Below are 19,281 nucleotides of genomic sequence, written 5' to 3'. Positions count from 1 at the left end.
AAAAAAAAAAGAATAATAATAGGCCATGCACGGTGGCTCACACCTGTAATCCCAGCACTTTGGGAGGCCAAGGCAGGTAGATCACCTGAGATTAGGAGTTTGAGACCAGCCTGACCAACAAGGTGAAACGCTGTCTCTACTAAAATACCAAAATTAGCTGGATGCCTGTAATCCACCTATTCAGGAGGCTGAGGCAGGAGAATTGCTTGAACCTGGGAGGTGGAGATTGCAGTGAGCCGAGATTGCACCACTGCACTCCAGCCTGGGTGACACAGCAAGACTCTTTCTCTGTCTCAAAAAACAAAACAAAACAGAACAAAACAATATTTCCTCAATGGCAGCTATGTACTAGGACACTCAAATACTATTGTGCCCTCATGTGAGAGGTAATATAGCATAATTTTTAAAGCAAAAATCAGTCAGTCTTCCTGGATGGGTATACACATCCTGGCTTTGACATTTTCTAGCACTGTGACTTTGGGCTAATTACTTAATTTCACTATGTCTCATTTTTCTCTTCTGAAAAATAGAAAAATAATATCTAAGTCAAAGTGTGATTATAAAGATTAAATAATATATAAAAAGCACTAGGAGCAGTGCTTGACACACAGAAGCACTATTTAAGTGTTAGCTATTATTACATGAATCAGAAGGCCTTCAGTATCTCTGAGATCTACAAATTATCTGAGTTAAATATCCTCATGAAAAAAATTTATTTTTAATCTCATCTGTATCTAGCCCTAATTCAGATTTCTAGTGTCCCATTATGTACTGCAGGACCAGAAGCACTGCTATTCCCCTGTCATTTACCTCAGTGCACGAAGATGGCAAAATCATCAACAAATATGGAGGTTAAAATGAGTAAATCCTTTTCTCCTTACAAGTAGGTTCCTTATGCTAAAACATCCAATCATCACTCAACACCTTAATTTTTTGGTAGTCAGATTACATAGCCATATGTAGAAGGGCAATTACCTTCATGTTGTCCATGGATGATATTTAATGTTCCATCAGGGGCACCAGAATCCTGGAGCAACTTAGCAAGAAGCATAGTTGCTCCAGGGACTCGCTCGGATGGTTTCATTAGGAAGGTATTTCCACACACCATCGCCATGGGAAACATCCAAAGGGGGATCATGGCGGGAAAATTGAATGGAGCAATGCCTGCACACACTCCCAGAGGCAGACGGTAGGAATAAAGGTCCATGTCTTTGGTGATGGATGGCATGGTCTCTCCCATCATGAGGGATGTCACACTACAGGCATGCTCAACCACCTCTGGAACACAGAAGTCAGGCCATCAGCTCTCCACACTGTGTACTAGTTAGCTTTGTCATGTTCTCTTCAGCCCTGAGGACAGAGAGTGGCTCAGGCCAATGAAGGGATGCAGGGTACACTGACTGGACCTTCCAAGTTAAGGGTTTGTGCAAAATGAGATTCTCTGAATGGGAAAATACAGCAATACATATATACCGACTGGAAGATCATTTGAGTAAAGAGTAAAGTAATTCAGTCTTAGGGATACTGAGTACTGCCATTTTTCATTAGTATTAAAAAAGATATCATGGGATGGCAAAATTTATATAAAGGAAGAAGCAACCTCCCATTCTGGGATCTTTGCCTCCCATCTTCCTTTGCTCCTTCCCAAAAGTCCCATAAGGGGCTCCCAGCTTACGAAGGCCTCGAAATACATCTCCTTCAGCATCAGCTAGGGTCTTCCCTTGTTCCAATGTGATTAACTTGGCAATTTCTTTCTATTGAGAAAACACATAAATAGAAATTAATGAAAGAATGTTCCTCTTTTAAATTCTCAGATAGCCAAGGAAGAATAAGACTGGAAGAGATGCAGTACAAGGGGGAGAGACATGATCAACGTCTCTGCCTACTGCAGAGTTAGGGAGGGTCGCTGAAAAAGTCTCTGTGAGAGTGACAAACATGCCCTAGGCAACAGTTTGGAAAAGCATACCATTCAGATTTCATACCAAGTTTTCTTTAATAAGTTGTTGATATCGGAGCAAGACCTGCTGACGGCTTAATATTGAAGTGTCTGCCCATGCAGGAAAAGCACGTTTGCAGGAAACAATGGCTGCATCCATTTCTGCCTTGGTGGCCTGAGGGACCCGACCAATTACCTCATTGGTGGCCTGATGAGAAAAATAAGCACATGATCCTTTGCCCCTGACTCACTTTCTTCACTGCACATCTATTCACAGAAGTGGCACTATGTGCTTTATAACAGACACCCAGGTTCCTACTTGCCTATCATTTCCCTATAATTCTAGGCTCATTAAGTTGAAGTCCTAAAGCAGCTTCGCTTACTGGGTTGTGGATATCGATCCATTTGTCACTTTTGGATTCAACAAATTTCCCATCAATGAAGAGCTTTACAGTTGGCTGAAAAAAAAAAAAAACATGAAACTTTGTATTAGTTAATAGCTTTATTTTTCCCTCTCCCTTTCACCAAAAGGAAAGAAAACAGGTTGATAATGGAATCTTCTAGTCTTTAGAAATGTTCCCACTAGGAAAGGGACACAGAGACACATAATATCTTTGTCTATTGTGTGTGTGCGTGTGTGTATGTGTCTGTGTTTACTTATTTTTTTTTGGAGACACAGTTTTGCTCTTGTCACCCAGGCTGGAGTGCAATGGCATGATTGCAGCTCACTGCAACCTCTGCTTCCCGGGTTCAAGCGATTCTCCTGCCTCAGCCTCTCAAGTAGTTGGGATTACAGGTGCCTGCCACAACACCCGGCTAGTTTTTGTATTTTTAGTAGAGATGGGGTTTCACCATATTGGCCAGGCTGGTCTCAAACTCCTGACCTCAGGTGATCCACCCACCTCAGCTTCCCAAAGTGCTAGGATTACAGGCGTAAGCCTCTGCACCTGGCCCTTGTTTATTTTTATTTTTTGAGATACGGTCTCACCCTGTCATCCAGGTTGGAGTACAGTGGCATGATCATGACTCATTGCAGCCTCAACCCCCAGGGCTTAGGCAATTCTCCTACTTCAGCCTCCTGAGCAGCTGGGACTGTAGGCACATGCTACCATGCCCAGCTAATTTTTTGTATTTTTGGTAGAGACAGGGCTTGGCCATGTTGCCCAGCTGGTCTCAAACTCCTGGGCTCAAGTGATCTATCCAGCTCTCTCAAAGTGCCGGGATTACATCGTGAGTCATCATGCCCAGTGTGTAGTATCTATTAAGATATGGCAGAGCCTCTTGATACTGTGATCTCTCTCAGAATGGGAAACTCCTGCTATTCATACACTGGAACTTCATGACTGGAAACATGACATTGTGAAGCTTATACTGAAAAAGCAGCAACCTGTTAACAAAGATTAGCTATTATGACTTTTTGGCCCAGCTGACTGTTACATTATTGTGAGCATATATTACCTTTATGATCAAAAGATTTTTGGCCAGGCACAGTTGCTCACACCTGTAATCCCAGTACTTTGGGAGGCCGAGGCAGGTGGATCACCTGAGGTCAGGAGTTCAAGACCAGTCTGGCCAACATGGTGAAACCCTGTCTGTACTAAAAATACAAAAATTAGCTGGGTTTGGTGGTGTGCGCCTATAATCCCAGCTACTCGAGAGGCTGAGGCAGGAGAATTGCTTGAACCTGGCAGGCAGAGATTGTAGTCAGCTGAGATCATGCCACTGCACTCCAGCCTGGGCAATAGAGCAAGACTCCATCTCGAAAAGAAAAAAAAAATTTTTTTAATGTTTCTATGTATTTTTTCTGAGATATAGCTCACTTTCACTAATTTTTTTTTCTTTTTTAGATGTGGTCTCACTTTGTCACCCAGGTTGGAGTACAGTGGTACAATCTTGGCTTACTGTATCCTCTGCCTCCCAGGCTCAAGCAGCCCTCTCACCTCACCCTCCCACAAGGAGCTGGGACCATAGGTGTGCACCACCACACCTAGCTAATTTTTTGTAGAGATGGGGTTTCACCATGTCACCCAGGCTGGTCTTGAACTCCTGAGCTCAGGCAATCCACCCGCCTCAGCCTCCCAAAGTGCTGGGATTACAGGTGTCAGCCACTGTGCCCAGCCTCTTTCACCAAATTTTTAAAGCAGTCTGTGAACCAAAAAATTGTGAAGATCTACTGTGGTACAGTGTGTGCATACTTCTATATGGAAAGAATTTTGAGCAATAGTTCTTATTTATTAGATTTTAGGTACTTGAAGTGGTTGACAGACAAATGATCTGTAAAAACCACTTTAAAGGTTGTTAAGAAGAAGACAACTATCTGGCAGGGTCAGTGTAATCTCCAGGAGCCATGAAAATGTTTATATCTTTTGACACAGTAATCCTATTTCAGGAGGGAAATAATCCAGAAGGAACAAAAAACTATATAAATAAATGTTTGTTTTATAATATGGAAAACTGAAGCAATCTAAAGTTTATACAGGGAAACTATTAATTCAGGCTATAACTATTTGATAGAATATTATTGTAGCCATTAAAATCATAAAGACTGTCTTGCAATATTGACAATGCTTACTATATAGATCTAATATTAGAAAAGAAAACCAAGATAGAAAGTTTCACATACACTCTCATAACAATTACATAAAGAAGATGAATAGAGATACCCAAAAACTATACTGAATTTTACAGTCAATTTTCCTTCTCAGAAGTCAACTTTTATGCCAAATAAACTCACCACTGAAGAAGAGAAGGGAGACGCTGAATACCAGGGGGATTTCACTTTGGAAGAAACCTATAAGGCAAAAGAATGATTATTTTGGTAAATGAGAGCAGAAAGTTATTTAAAATTTAGCAAATAGCTGCTATATGCTGAATATCATACTAGCTACTGTGGGGGTATGGAAAAGGACTTGATGTTTACTCTCAAAGGCCATATAAAGAGAAAAGATGGGGCTGGGCGCGGTAGCTCATGCCTGTAATCCCAGCACTTTGGGAGGCCAAGGCAGGCAGATCATGAGGTCAAGAGATAGAGACCATCCTGGCTAACATGGTAAAACCCCATCTCTACTAAAAATACAAAAAATTAGCTGGGTGTGGCAGCACGAGCCTGTAGTCTCAGCTGCTTGGGAGGCTGAGGCAAGAGAATCACTTGAACTCGGGAGGCAGAAGTTGTAATGAGCCAAGATCATGCCACTGCACTCCAGTCTGGGTGACAGAGTGAGACTCTGTCTCAAAAAAAAAAAAAAAAAAAAAAGAGAAAAGATGAATCTATGACACACAGCAAACTATGAACAAACAATAAACCAAAATAATCATGTCCTATATTCCCAGGATAGTACTGATCAAAAAAAATCTTTTTGTCATTGTATTTTCCTAACTTGGGCCTGGCAAATATACCATAATTCTAACAATAAGAAAATACTTAGCATGGTATCTAACACAATAGGTACTGAATTTAAGATTATATAAAATCAATGTGCTGGGCATGGTGACTCACGCCTGTAATCTCAGCACTTTGGGAAGCTGAGACGGGTGGATCACTTAAGTCTAGGTGTTCAAGACCAGCCTGGGCAACATGGGAAGACCTTGTCCACAAAAAATACAAAAATTAGCCAGGCAGTGGTGGCGCATGCCTGTGGTCCCAGCTATTAGGTAGGCTGATTGCTTCAGCCCAGGAGGTTGAGGCTGCAGTGAGCCTTGATTGTGCCACTGCACTCCAGCCAGGGAGACAGAGAGAGACCCTGTCTCAAAAAAAATTTAGGCCGGGTATGGTGGCTCACACCTGTAATCCAAGCACTTTGGAGGCCAAGGTGGGCGGATCACCTGAGGTCAGGAGTTCAAGACCAGCCTGACCAACATGGTGAAACCCCGTCTTNAAAAAAAAAAAAAAAAAAAAAAAAAAAAAAAAAATTAAAAACAAACTAAAATCAAGGTAAATATAAATATACTATAAATAAGAGTATGTAATCGATGTAAGTATAAATCAAATGGTATATAACCAAATGCAATTAAAATATGTCCATACAGATACATGAAAAATGAATGTTCATAAGACCTTTAAAATTTGTAGTAGCCCAAAACTTGGAAGCAACCCAATGTCCACCATGGGATGGATGAATAAGGAAACGAATATGGTATATTTATACACTGGAATACTACTCAGCAAAAAAAGGATTGAACTACTGATACATGCAATACAAATAATCATAGTAATTATGGCAAGAGACAGAAGTTAGATAATAAGAGTACATACTGTATGATTCTATTTATGTAATACCAGAGAATGCAAACAAAAGTCTGTAACATCAGAAAACAGAACAGTAGTTACCTGGGGATGAAGAGGGAAACTTCTTGGGGTGATGGACACATGTTCATTATGTTGACTGTGATGATGTTTTCACAGGTGTATACAAATGTTAAAACTTATCAAACTGCATTTTTTATGTACAGATTGTTTTACGTCTTTTATTTTAGCAAAGCTGAAATAAGCTTTATTGAAATGCTATAAGTATGTTATAGGAAAATGCTATACATACTTATTGAAATGCTATAAGTATGTTATAGGAAAAAATGTGTTGGATAGATAATATTTGATGGAGTAAAATCAGTAAATAGGGAGGGAAGATCAGTTTCAACAAGATAACTCTCAAATTGCAACTCCCTAAAAAAATGTCTGTATAGCCCGGGTGTGGTGGCTCATGCCTGTAATCCCAGCATTTTGGGAGGCTGAGGCGGGCGGATCACCTGATATCAGGAGTTCGAGACCAGCCTAACTAACATGGAGAAACTCCATCTCTACTAAAAATACAAAATTAGCCCGGTGTGGTGATGCATGCCTATAATCCCAGCTACTCAGGAGTCTGAGGTGGAAGAATCACTTGAATCTGGCAGGCGGAGGTTGCAGTGAGCCGGTATCTCACCATCGCATTTCAGCCTGGGCAACAAGAGTGAAATTCTGTCTNATGGAGTTTCGCCCAGACTGGAGTGCAGTGTCATGGTCTCAGCTCACTGCAACCTCTGCCTCCTGTGTTCAAGTAATTCTCCTGCCTCGGCCTGCCAAGTAGCTCAGATTATAGGTGTCCGCCACCACGCCCGTCTACTTTTTTTTTCTTTTTTTTTGAGAACAAGTCTAGCTCTGTCGCCCAGGCTGGAATGCAGTGGCACCATCTGGGCTCACTGCAGCCTCTGCCTCCCAGGTTCAAGCCATTCTCCTGTCTCAGCCTCTAGAGTACCTGGGATTACAGGCACCCACTACCATGCCCAGCTAATTATTTTTAGTAGAGATGGGGTTTCACTGTTTTGTCCAGGCTGGTCTCAAACTCCTGACCTCATGATCTGCCCACCTTGGCTTCCCAAAGTGCTGGGATTACAGGTGTGAGCCACCATGCCTGGCTTTTTTTTTTTTTTTTTTTTTTTTTTTTTTTTGTGTTTTTTTTTTTTTTTTTTTTTTTTTTTTTTTTTTTTTTTTTTGAGATGGAGTTTTGCTCTTGTAGCCTAAGCTGAAGTACACTGGCATGATCTTGGCTCATTGCAACCTTCACCTCCAGGGTTCAAGCAATTGTCCTGCCTTAGCCTCCTGAGTAGCTGAGATTACAGACACCTGCCACCATGCCCAGCTAATTATTTTTAAATTTTTAGTAGAGACAAGGTTTCATCACCTTAACCTGGCTGGTCTCGACTCCTGACCTCAGGCGATCCACCTGCCTCGGCCTCCCAAAGTCCTGGGATTACAGGTGCAAGCCACTGCCCCAGCCTATATGTTATCAAAGTTGATTTAAGACATACTTAAATCAATGATTTAAATGAGCAAACGAAAGTACCCAGGACTGGGATATAAAGGAAAGCTGCAATCTAATTATCTTTTATCTTGCCCGAAAAGGGACTTGGTTAACCACATAGTTTAGGGCTGGTGCCTGCAGCACTGCCCAGGGGAAAAGGTGGTGGTCCTTTGGTCCAGCAGACAATCCTTCCAAATACCTCATTTGCTTGCTCTCCTATTCCCTACCAAAGCCATTTCAAACCACTGACACTCTCTCAGAGCCCATCATGTCTTCTTTACAGCCATGTTCCCAATACCAACATAGTACCTGGTGGGTAGTAGGTGTTCAGTAAATATCTGCTGAATAAAATAGAAACCCACTGCTGTTTGCTTCCTACCCCAAACTAGGTTAAGAGGGTTTTTTGGCCGGGCGCGGTGGCTCATACCTGTAATCCCAGCACTTTGGGAGGCCGAGGCGGGAGGATCATGAGGTCAGGAGTTCAAGACCAACCTGACCAACATGGTGAAACCCCATCTCTATAAAAAAATAAAAATTAAAAAAAATTTTTTTTAAAGAGAGTTTTTTTGTCCTCCCATTGCAGCTAATACTTCCCCTTTCAGGCTTATCTCTCTGTGTTGTAAATGTTTGGTGTCTCAGTCCGTTTTGTGTTGCCATAACAAAATACCCAGGACTGGATAATTTATAAGGAAAAGTAGTTTATTTAGTTCATGATTCTGCAGGCTGGGAAGTTCAAGGGAATGGCCCTGGCTTCTGTCCTGTGTCATAACAGAGAAGATCAAAGGGGAAGCAGTCCTGTTTGAAGAAGCAACACAGGAGGGGTATCCTGGCTTTATAGCCCACTTTCACAGGAACTAATCCATTCCCATGGGAACTAATCCAGTCTCAAAAGAGCAGGAATTCACTCAGTACAGCATCAAGCCATTCATGAGGGATCCACCTCCATGACCCAAACACCTCCCATTAGGTCCCAACACCACCACACTGGAGATTAAATTTCAACATTAGTTTTGGTGGAGACAAACCAATCATATCCAAACCATAGTACCTAGGTAACTTATCTGTTACCAAGAAAGATGGTCAGTTTCAGGAGGGTAGACACTGTATCCAACTTGTTCACCTGCTTTACAGAGTTAAGAATTATAATTGATCAGGACTGTCCAGTTATGGAAAAGTAGTTAGCACAAAGTTGGTACTCATTAAATATTATTGTTATGTCATTGTAAATAATCACATGGTAGCTTGTGCCTGTAGTCCCAACTACTCAGGAAACTGAGGCAGGAGGATCTCTTGAGCCCAGTTCAAGACCAGCTTGGGCAACATAAGACCCCATCTCTATAAATAATAAATAAATGCTTATTATTATTATTATTATTATTTTTGAGATGACGTTTCTCTCTTGTTGCCCAGGCTAGAATGCAATGGTGCAACCTCCGTCTCCCGGGTTCAAGTGAGTCTCCTGCCTCAGCCTCCCAAGTAGCTGGGATTACAGGCATGCACCAGCATGCTCATCTAATTTTTTTTTTTTTTTAAGTAGAGACAGGGTTTCTCCATGTTGGTCAGGCTGGTCTCAAACTCCCAACCTCAGGTGATCTGCCCACCTTTGACCCCCAAAGTGCTGGGATTACAGGTGTGAGCCACTGCGCCTGGCCCAGCTTTATCTTAAAACTCCCAACTCTACTACTTCCTCTTGCCCTTTCAGGAGCTGACTTTGTTTTTCTTACTTCAGAGCACACAGAAACCATCAGATGAGAGCGTCTCGACTTCCTAGCAGCAAACCTACAACTTCCTAGTAGAACTCTACCGAATGGAGAAGGTACCCAGCAAGCTCCATGCAGGAAAAGTGACTGAGACAGTGGTGCATGATCGGTATGTGTGGACTGGATGAAGAGGAATATGAAGAAGAATACGCTTTTTTTTTTGAGACAGGGTCTTGTACTATCTCCTAGGCTGGAATACAGTGGCATGATCATACCCTCCACCTCCTGGGCTCAACCATCGTCCTGCCTCAGCCTCCCAAGTAGCTGTGACTACAGGCACGCACCACCACACCCAGCTAGTTTGCTTTTATTATTTGTTATTATTATTATTATTTTTGAGTCAGAGTCTTGCTCTGTCACTCAAGCTGGAGTGCAATAGCACAATCTCGGTTCACTGCAACCTCTGCCTCACCTGTTCAAGCAATTCTCCCTGCCTCAGCCTCCCGAGTAGCTGGGATTACAGGTGCCTGCCACCATGCCCAGCTAATTTTTGTATTTTTAGTAGAGACGGGGTTTCGCCTTGTTGGTCAGGCTAGTCTCAAATTCCTGACCTCAGGTGATCCACCTGCCTTAGCCTCCCAAAGTGCTGGGATTACAGGCATGAGCCACCCCGCCCGGTCATTTCCTTTTATTTTTGTAGAGACAGAGTGTGCTGTTTTGCTCAGGCTAGTCTCACACTCTTGGAGTCAAGCAATTCTTCCTGTCATGGCCTCCCAAAGTGCTGAAATTACTGGCATGAGCCACTGCGCCCAGCTGTTATTCTGTCAAAAGCTAACCACTGCACCAGTGCTCTAAAGCCAGTCTTCCATCCCAAAGGCTCAGAAACTTCTATCAATTATCCTTCTTTACTATACTGCAAACCTCTCTACATCCAAGAGGCCCTTTATTAGCATATTATACTAAAAAAAAAATCCTGCTTCTTTCCCAAGCCCAAATCCCCATCTCTTAACCACTGTCTTCTTAAAAGCCAAACTTCTTGAAAGGGTTCTCCACTAATTTTATTTCCTCATCTCTCACAACTCTTCACTCTACTCCAACCTTCATGAGTGAACACCAGTGATCTCCTATATCCTATGGACCTTTCCTAGTGTTCCTTGTACTTGACTGCTCAGCAGAGGTGATATGGTTAACCATGTCCTCTTCCTGAACCCCCTTTTCATCTGCCTTCTGTGATGCTCTGGTGCCTCTTTTGTTGACTTCTCCTCTATTTGGCCATTAATTCTCCCCCCCCCTTTTTTTTTTTTACTCTGTCACCCAGGCTGGAGTGCAGTCGGATGATCTGGGCTCATTGCAATCTCCGCCTCCTAGTTTCAAGTGATTCTCGTGTCTCAGATTCCCGAGTAGCTGGGATTACAGGCTTACACCACCATGCCTAGCTAATTTTTTTTTCTTTTTTTCTTTTTTTTTGAGACAGTCTCGCTCTGTCACCCAGGCTGGAGTGCAGTGGCGCGATCTCAGCTCACTGCAACCTCCACCTCCAGGGTTCAAGAGATTCTCCTGCCTTAGCCTCCTGAGGAGCTGGGATTACAGGCATGCGCCACCATGCTAGCTAACTTTTTGTATTTTTAGTAGAGACAGGGTTTCACCATGTTGGCCAGGCTGGTTTCAAACTCCTGACCTCAAGCCATCTGCCTGCCTTGGCCTCCTAAAGTGTTGGGATTATAGGTATGAGCCCCTGCACCTGGCCAAATTTTTGTATTTTTAGTAAAGACAGGGTTTCACCATGTTGGCCAGGTTGGTCTTGAACTCCTGACCTCAAGTGATTTGTCTTGGCCTCTCAAAGTGTTGGGATTACAGTTGTGAGCCATTGTACCAGGTAGCCACTAACTCTTTAAGTTTCTCAAGGCTTGGTCCTCGGCCTTCTTTTCTTCTCATTCTGTATATGCTCCTTGGGTGATTTTATCAATTCTCATGGCTTAACTATCTAGATCCTGATGATGCAGAACTCTTGAGTCCTTGGCCAGAATTTTCCCCTTCAGATGATACCCACGTAATTATCTTTACCACATCTCTATTTGGATGTTACTTAGGCACATGTTAAAAGAGGTGGCTGGGCACAGTACCTCATTCCTATAATCCTGTAATTTGGAAGGCCGAGGTGGGAAGATCACTTGAGTCCAGGAGTTTAAGACCTGCCTGGGCTACACTGAAAGATCCTGCTCTGTCGCTCAGGCTGGAGTGCAATGGTGCAATCTCAGCTTACTGCAACCTCTACCTTCCGGGTTCAGGTGATTCTGCTGCCTAAGCTTTCCGAATAGCTGTGATTACAGGCATGTACCACCATACCTGGCTAATTTTTTGTATTTTTAGTAGAGATGGAGTTGTGCCATGTTGGCCAGACTGGTGTCGAACTCCTGACTTCAAGTGATCCACCCATCTCAGCCTCCCAAAGTGTGGGGATTACAAGCGTGAGCCACATCACCTGGCCTCTACAGATAATTTTAAAAATTAGCTAGGCATGGGCCAGGCATGGTGGCTCACCTGTAATCCCAGCACTTTTGGGAGGCCGAGGTGGGTGGATCACCTGAGGTCAGGAGTTTGAGACCAGCCTGACTAACATGGTGAAACCTCATCTCTGCTAAAAATATAAAAAATTAGCCTGGCATGGCGGCACACACCTGTTGTCCCAGCTACTCGGGAGGCTGAGGCAGGAGAATCTCTTGAACCTGGGAGGCAGAAGTTGCAGTGAGTCGAGATCATGCCATTGCACTCAAGCCTGGGCAACAAGAGTGAAATTATGTCTAAAAAAAAAAAAAAAATTAGCTAGGCGTGGTTGTGTGCACCTGTGGTCCCAGGTACTTGGGACAATAAGGCAGGAGGATCACCTAAGCCCAGGAGAGCGAGGCTACAGTAAGCTGTGATTGTGCCACTGCACTCCAGCCTGGGTGACAGAGTAAGACTCTGTCTAAAAAACAAAAAAAACCAAAAGCTAAACTCTGTATCTTCCTTGCACCAATTTGCTATGCCTCCTATAGCTCACCTCTCGGTAAATGGGGCTACTCTTTACCAAATTGCCCAAGGAGAAACCCAAGTACTCTTCCAATTTTTTCCACTCTCTGCAGAGAATCAAAAAACTCCTGGCAATCTGTCCTAGAATTGTTTGAAACACATAACTTTCCTCTAGCCCTCCTGCCATTATCCTGGTCTCTACAAACATTGTCTCTCACTTGACCAGAATTCTCCTCTTCAGATGATACCCCTGACCTTCAGTAATAGCTTCCTAACACCTCTCTCCCTCCCTCCTTTCCTCCCCGCCCCTCTTTCTTTCTTTTTTTCTTTTGTGAGACAGTCTCACTCTGTCACCCAGGCTGTGGCTCAGTGTAGCCTCAATCTCTGGGGCTTAGGTGATCCTCCTGCCTTATTATCCCAAGTACCTGGGACCACAGGTGCACAGGACCACACTCCCAGGATCAAGTGATCCTCCTGCCTCAGTCTCCCAAATTCCTAGGATTAGAGAGGCACATGCCACCATGCCCGGCTAATTAAAAAAAAATTTTGTTTTTTTTTGTAGAGATGGGGACTCCCTATCTTGCCAGGGCCAGTTTTGAACTCTTAGGCTCAAGTGATCCTCCTGCCTGGGCCACCCAAAGTGTTGGGATTACAGACTTGAGCCATTGCACCCACCCTACTCTTAAACTTTTGGAATCTAGTTTCCATCCCATAATCAGAGGGTGTTTCTAAAATATAAATCTGGTCAGATTATTCCCTTGCTTAAAATTCTTCATTGGCTTTCCACTGCCCTTGGGAAAAAGACTAATCATTACCCTTGATGTTGCTTAGAAAACGCTACATAGTATCTTTGTTCTCTAATTACATAGCTGGCTACTTTCCTCCCTGCTCTCTATCCTCTGCCATTTCACATGCATTTTGCTTTCTTTGCTCTTGCACAGGCTTCTCTCTCTTGACTGGCTCACTCCTATTCCTTTAGGTCCCCACTCAGCCATCATCACTTTCTCTAGGAAGTTTCAACTTCAGGTCTATGGTAAGCACCTGATTGTGAAGTTCATAAAGCACCCAAATTCCTTTATTCCTCATCTCACACTATGAAATAACAGCTTGTTTAATTATTTTCTCTCCTTTTAAATCACTAGACTGTTGTGTCCCCAGCCCCTAGCACGATTCCTGGAATAGAGTAAGTACTTGATAGTAATATTTTACAGAATGAAAGAACGAGTACTTACCAAACAATTATTTGATATTCTTTCAGTACTCTCTCATTATAGGGCAGACAATGCACTGATCAACCAACTTGAGCATTCTAGGCCACTTAAATTTTATTTTTTCACTGCTGTTAAGAGGACGTAAAAAGTACTACATCTGGTATAATAAAACATATTCATACAGTTTTTTTTTTTTTTGAAACAAAGTTTCACTCTTGTCCCCCAGGTTGGAGTGCAATGGCATGATCTCAGCTAAGTTCAACCTCCACCTCCCAGGTTGAAGCCATTTTTCTGCCTCCCAAGGAGCTGGGATTACAGGTGCTGGCCACCACGCCTGGCTAATTTTTGCATTTTTAGTAGAGACAGGGTTTCACCATGTTGGCCAGGCTGGTCTTGAACTCCTGACCTCATAATCTGCCTGCCTCGGCCTCCCAATGTACTGGGATTACAGGCATGAGCCACCACATTTGGCCTTACACAGTTTTTTGACAGGTTGATCTCCTGTCTTTTCCTCAATTCCTAAGAAACACCCATTAGCATTGTTGCTGAAGAAACTATCCTGTCTCCAGTCACCTCAAACTTCTGCTCCCTAGATGTTTATTTCCTACTTGCTATATCCTTTACTAGGAATTCCCTCCCCTCCTGGTTCATGGTCTGCTAGACCTGCAACACTTGGCTCTTTCCCTAGTCCCCACAGTATCCCAGGTACTTATTGTAGTACAATAAAGGAGCTTTCAGTGAGCATTTTACTAAAAGCCTGTGTCAGTGACTAACATAGAAAGAGATGGCAAGATTTAACTTCTGAATTCCCCGCCCCATCACTTACTAGTTCTGTAACCATATCACCAAAAGCGCAAGTCATTACATCTCTTTAAGACTAATTTTCTTTGCCCGGTGCATTGGTTCGTGCCTGTAGTTTCAACACTTTGGGACACTGAGGTGGGAGGATCACTTGAGTTTAGGAGTTCAAGACCAGCCTGGGCAACATGGCAAAACCCTGTCTCTACAAAAAATGCAAAAATTAGCCAGCATGGGGGCACAGCCTGTTTTTGCAGCTACTTGGAAGGCTGAGGTGGGAAAATCACTTCAGCATGGGAGGTAGAGGCTGCAGTGAATTGTGATTGCATCACTGCACTCCAGCCTGGGTGACAGAACGAGATCCTGTCTCAAACACTCCTTTGTCTTTGAATGGGAATGATATCACAAAGAAGAAGAGAGAAGTTTTAGGTTAAGTTTTCCTACTCTCCAAAGCAGAGAAAAATAAGCTGAATACTTAAAATAACTGAAAACTTGAACTCCTTTCTTTATAAATCCCATTTAATAGTCCTCTAATATTCATGGCTGCCAGAATCTAGGCTATTTTTTTTTTTTTTAAGATGAAGTCTTGCTCTGTCACTCAGGCTAGAGTGCAATGACATGATCTTAGCTCACTGCAACCTGTGCCTCCCGGGTTCAAGTGATTCTTCTGCCTCAACCTCCCAAGTAGCTGGGATTACAGATGCCCGCCACCACACCCTGCAAATTTTTGTATTTTTAGTAGAGACAGGGTTTTAACATGTTGGTCAGGCTTGTCTTGAACTCCTGACTTCAGGTGATCCATCCACCTTGGCCTCCTAAAGTACTGGGATTACAGGCATGAGCCACAGTGCCTGGCCTCTAGGCTACTTTTTATCACACTTTTAATCAAATTTTCACATTACAACAACTCCTAGTTGGCTGAGGATTACTTTATCTGTTCTTTTCCAAGTCACTTCAGAAGTTTCTCCAAATATAGTGGCTGTTTCTGAAATAAAGTACATGGAAAGAGATTCTTCTCCTTGACGGAAAAGGACAAAATACTTTTTTTTAAAGGTTCTCAATGACTCATTGTGATGGGAGGGGAAGAAGAGGCAAAGGAAAAAAGCCAATTTCAGTAAAAGATTTCAAGAAGTTGGTAAGAAAAATATAGGGTGGAAACTTTGTTTTTCTGCTACCAAAAAAAGATACTAGAACAGAATGAGGATCAAAGCAAGAAATATGAGTGAGGCCAGACCATCTGGCAAACTCTTCAAACTCATCTTTCGTACTGTCCCCATTAAATAGCATATTTAAACATGAACCTTTGCTGACTCTACCAAGAATCTTAAAAATGCCCAAGTTTCTGTAGTAGAACTCACTGAAACCTGGTGAATACTAATATTACCTAAAAGCCCAGCAATATAGGGGAAATTCTCAGACTGGATGTAATGAATAAGAAGGACAATGTTGTTTCTTGCAGATTTGTTTCTTGCCTGCAGTAAATCCTGCCTTGCACTCTAAATCCTTGCTAGACTATATAAACAGAGTTGGAGATTACAGGTCTCAGGCATGCAACTCCTGTAGCTTTGTCATTTCTCCTTTGGCTGGCTTCAGAGAGGAATCAATCCCCCAAGGGCAGAGATGATGAGGGTGTGTGGCACTAGAAGAGCTGATTTTGGAGTGGGAACTTTGACTTCTTATCTTACTTGGCTCCCACTTTCTATCACCCGTTTTTTTTTTGACACCGGTTTTGCTATGTTGAGACCCAGGGTGGTCTCAAATTCCTGAACTCAAGCAATCCCACCAAGGCCTTCCAAAGGGCTGACGTTGCAGATGTGAGTCACTGCACCTAGACACATTATACTTTTAAAGTTACTTTTTTTTTGAGACGGAGTTTCGCTCTTGTTGCCCAGGCTGGAGTGCAATGGCGCGATCTCGGCTCACCGCAACCTCCGCCTCCTGGGTTCAGTCAATTCTCCTGCCTCAGCCTCCTGAGTAGCTGGGATTACAGGCACGCACCACCATGCCCAGCTAATTTTTTGTATTTTTAGTAGAGACGGGGTTTCACCATGTTGACCAGGATGGTCTCGATCTCTTGACCTCGTGATCCACCCGCCTTAGCCTCCCAAAGTGCTGGGATTACAGGCTTGAGCCACCGCGCCCGGCCCTATCACCTGTTTTAAAGATGTTTAGTACCTTGAAAGTACATGGAACACACTGGTAGCGTTAACTAGGTGCCCTTATCTACCCTATGTAGATGTGCCCTATCTATGTAAACTGTAACTTAGCTGAGAGAAAGTTTAGCTGAAAGTTTTGGCAAGAAAGGGCACAACCCAGTCTACGGAAAATACAAAGAGCCACACTTGGGGAAAATGGCTTGGCAAATGGCTGCCTTTGGTGAATACCCGGAGTACACTTCTAGAAGGAGATTCAAAGTTCATACACTGACCGTCTCCCCTCGCGTCCCCTCTCCCCCTTACCTCGGATCACGGAAAGTGAAGTAGGGTGGGGGAAGGGAGCAATGGCAACGTTGGACGCTCACGGCAGGGGACAGAGTAACCAAAAAGAGTAGTTCCCGGGGGAGAGAGAGAAGGCCGGTGCAGAGGTGAAAGGGAAAGACGGTGGGCGGATGGAGAGGTGAGGGCAAGAAAGTGACAGCAGGGACCGGGCAGGGCTGGAGGAGAGTGGGCGAGAGCCAGAAAAGAGGAGGCTCAGGAGTAAAAGGGTGGAAGGCCAAGAGTAACAGCTCAGGGTGGGATCCGGGACAAGGGAGGGTATGAAGTGAGAGCTGAGCATGGGACAGGGCCGCAGGAACACGAGGTCCGGCCAAAAAGGGGCTGGGCCAAGAAGGTGGTCCCGCCCGAGGATGGTTCAGGGAATGGACGGAAAAGATTCAAGTCCTGGCTTCTTGGTCCCTTGGCGCCACCCTCACTCGCCTGCAGGATCCGGGCTCGCACTGCCGCCGCCGCCACCACCGCCGCCATGGCTCTCGGCCGCCCTAGCTGAGGACCCCGCGCCTCTACTGCCCAGAAGCACTATAGCTGCCAGGCCTCGCCCTCCATCCTGCCGGGCTTGCTCATTGGTGGGGAGGACTATTTTTTCCAGCCAGTCACGCGAACTAACACCTGATTCCGCCCCTCACACCCTAGTCCTGTGAATAAGTGATTGGTCAGGAGCGAAAAAGCTCTCGCCCTCTCCCACCTCAGCCAATGCTGTTGGCGGAGGTAGAGAAGACGCCCCTGACTTGGACACTCCATACTCTGCACACGGGGAAGACGCCCCCTAACCCGGAACTCCGATTGGCCAAGGGCGCAACCGAGGCCCCGCCCTCTCACTGAGAAAGGTAAATAAGACCCTCTAAGAATTTTGCAGTCGCTCCACCTCAACAGCTGCGTGAGGGGCGTGGCTATCATTGGGGGCGTGGCTAGGCAAAGATTGCCCTATGAGGCGAGGGAATGAGACTAGGCTGCGAGTTGGGGATAGGGTTTCTCTTTGGGGGAGTGGCTTATGGGTCCTCGTTTTCCCGCCGACGGTTGGCCACGTCACGTGACATGGGTTGGAAGATGGCGTCTCCCACAGACGGTAAGAGCCGGCTCCTAGATCTTTGCCTGCAGCCTCATTTGCTCTACCGGCAACGTCTACTCTGTCTCTGCCCCTCGAACATACATTTCTTTCTTGGGCTCTTCTCCTTTCCCTTTTACTTTTTTCTTGAGATCCATCGCCGTCTTCAGCTCACTGGTTCTTCACAGCAGCTCCGGAGGTACCCAGTTTCCCTGCTCTGTACCAGGCGTGTGGAGGAGGGCACTAGGGAGGGACTCACTTTGGGTAAAACGACAGGGGGTTGCCCTGGTCCTTCCTTATCTCTATTTGGGTGAGGCTGAGGGCCTCGGAGGAGATGATACTGGAGGAAAGGACGTACCTTACAGTAGTCTCCTCCTTGGAGTATCACACTGAAGGATCAGTTTTCTTCTGATTGAGCGCACGGATGGAACGATTCTCACAAACTCTAGCAGTGGCTGCTGGCTGACCTCATCTCGATACTGAACCGCAAGAGAAACATGATCTCTTTCCTGTCTCTTCAGTTTGGGACCACTGCCGTGGCAGCAAGATAAGCGGGGGACGTTCTTGGCCCCTCACCGTGAGAGTCGCGAGGAGAATGAGTATTGAGCTTTTAAGTGTTGTCTTGCACAGGTCGCAACCTCTTTTGCATCTGCTTTTTGTGTTGTTTCTTCAGGCTGAGTGAATGAACGATTTCTGTTTGTGTATTGTAAAATGCAAGTCATTTCAAGTAACAATTAGGTTGTCTTGGTATATTCCTGTGCTTTTGCGCTCGGTTCTGCTTTAGAGAGTTAGGGTCTTGCAGTCATTTTTAAACTCATTTTTGTTTCTGCCCTTCCCATCCCAACTATATATATCGATTCCATTGATATATAGGTTTCCCTCCCTTAGACAAACACATTTCGTATTTGGAAGGCATCTTGAAAGTTCATTACAGGAATGAGGAAATTGAAGCCAAGGTGAGCTGTATTAAGTACCTGCTACATGAAACGCATAATGCTAGGTGCTTTGAGAGACCAAAAGATGACTCAAACATATAAACATTTTTTTTTTTTCAGTTTCAGATCTCTTTTTAGATGTCACCTCCCAAAGGGTCTCTTAAAACACAGCATCCGGAGTCGCTCTTCCCCACCATTATTCATTATCTCAGTATCTTCCTTGTCAGCATAGTAATTCTGTTAACTTTGCCCCTTTCACGCTAGATTATAAATTTCAAGTTTGTCTTGTTTATAGTTGGATCCCAGGGTTTAGCACAGTGCCTGGCAAACAGTAGGTCTTTAATTAGCATTTATTGAAAGACTGATTAGATATAT

General features: G+C 44.2%; 2 protein-coding genes across 6 annotated transcripts in view; one reads left to right on the top strand and one right to left on the bottom strand.

Moving 5' to 3' along the window:
- The window catches only part of LOC108304478 (methylmalonate-semialdehyde dehydrogenase [acylating], mitochondrial), a 19,313-nt gene extending 1,743 nt beyond the window's left edge, over positions 1 to 17,570 (bottom strand). The window contains exons 1-6 of one of the 2 annotated variants that reach the window (XM_017528691.2): positions 17,347 to 17,559; positions 4,671 to 4,727; positions 2,320 to 2,394; positions 1,983 to 2,144; positions 1,676 to 1,754; positions 976 to 1,278 (exon numbers count right to left, since the gene is read on the bottom strand). In XM_017528691.2, the coding sequence (XP_017384180.1) occupies positions 976 to 1,278; positions 1,676 to 1,754; positions 1,983 to 2,144; positions 2,320 to 2,394; positions 4,671 to 4,727; positions 17,347 to 17,394 (724 nt within the window). In that variant the 5' untranslated portion in view covers positions 17,395 to 17,559. Of the gene's footprint in view, positions 1 to 975; positions 1,351 to 1,675; positions 1,755 to 1,982; positions 2,145 to 2,319; positions 2,395 to 4,670; positions 4,728 to 17,346 lie in introns of those variants that run through there. The other variant, XM_017528692.2, reaches the window with a different exon arrangement.
- Positions 17,571 to 17,746: 176 nt separating this feature from the next.
- Positions 17,747 to 19,281, top strand: part of LIN52 (lin-52 DREAM MuvB core complex component) — a 124,398-nt gene continuing 122,863 nt past the window's right edge. The window contains exon 1 of one of the 4 annotated variants that reach the window (XM_037738556.1): positions 17,747 to 17,992. In XM_037738556.1, the coding sequence (XP_037594484.1) occupies positions 17,866 to 17,992 (127 nt within the window). In that variant the 5' untranslated portion in view covers positions 17,747 to 17,865. The remainder of the gene's footprint in view (positions 17,993 to 19,281) is intronic. The other 3 variants (XM_017528694.2, XM_017528695.2, XM_017528693.2) reach the window with 3 other exon arrangements.

This window comes from Cebus imitator, unplaced genomic scaffold (assembly GCF_001604975.1).
Source record: "Cebus imitator isolate Cc_AM_T3 unplaced genomic scaffold, Cebus_imitator-1.0 Scaffold54, whole genome shotgun sequence".
NCBI lineage: Eukaryota > Metazoa > Chordata > Mammalia > Primates > Cebidae > Cebus > Cebus imitator.
The sequence above is the reverse complement of the archived record's forward strand: the minus strand, read 5'-3'. Positions and strand labels throughout refer to the sequence as shown.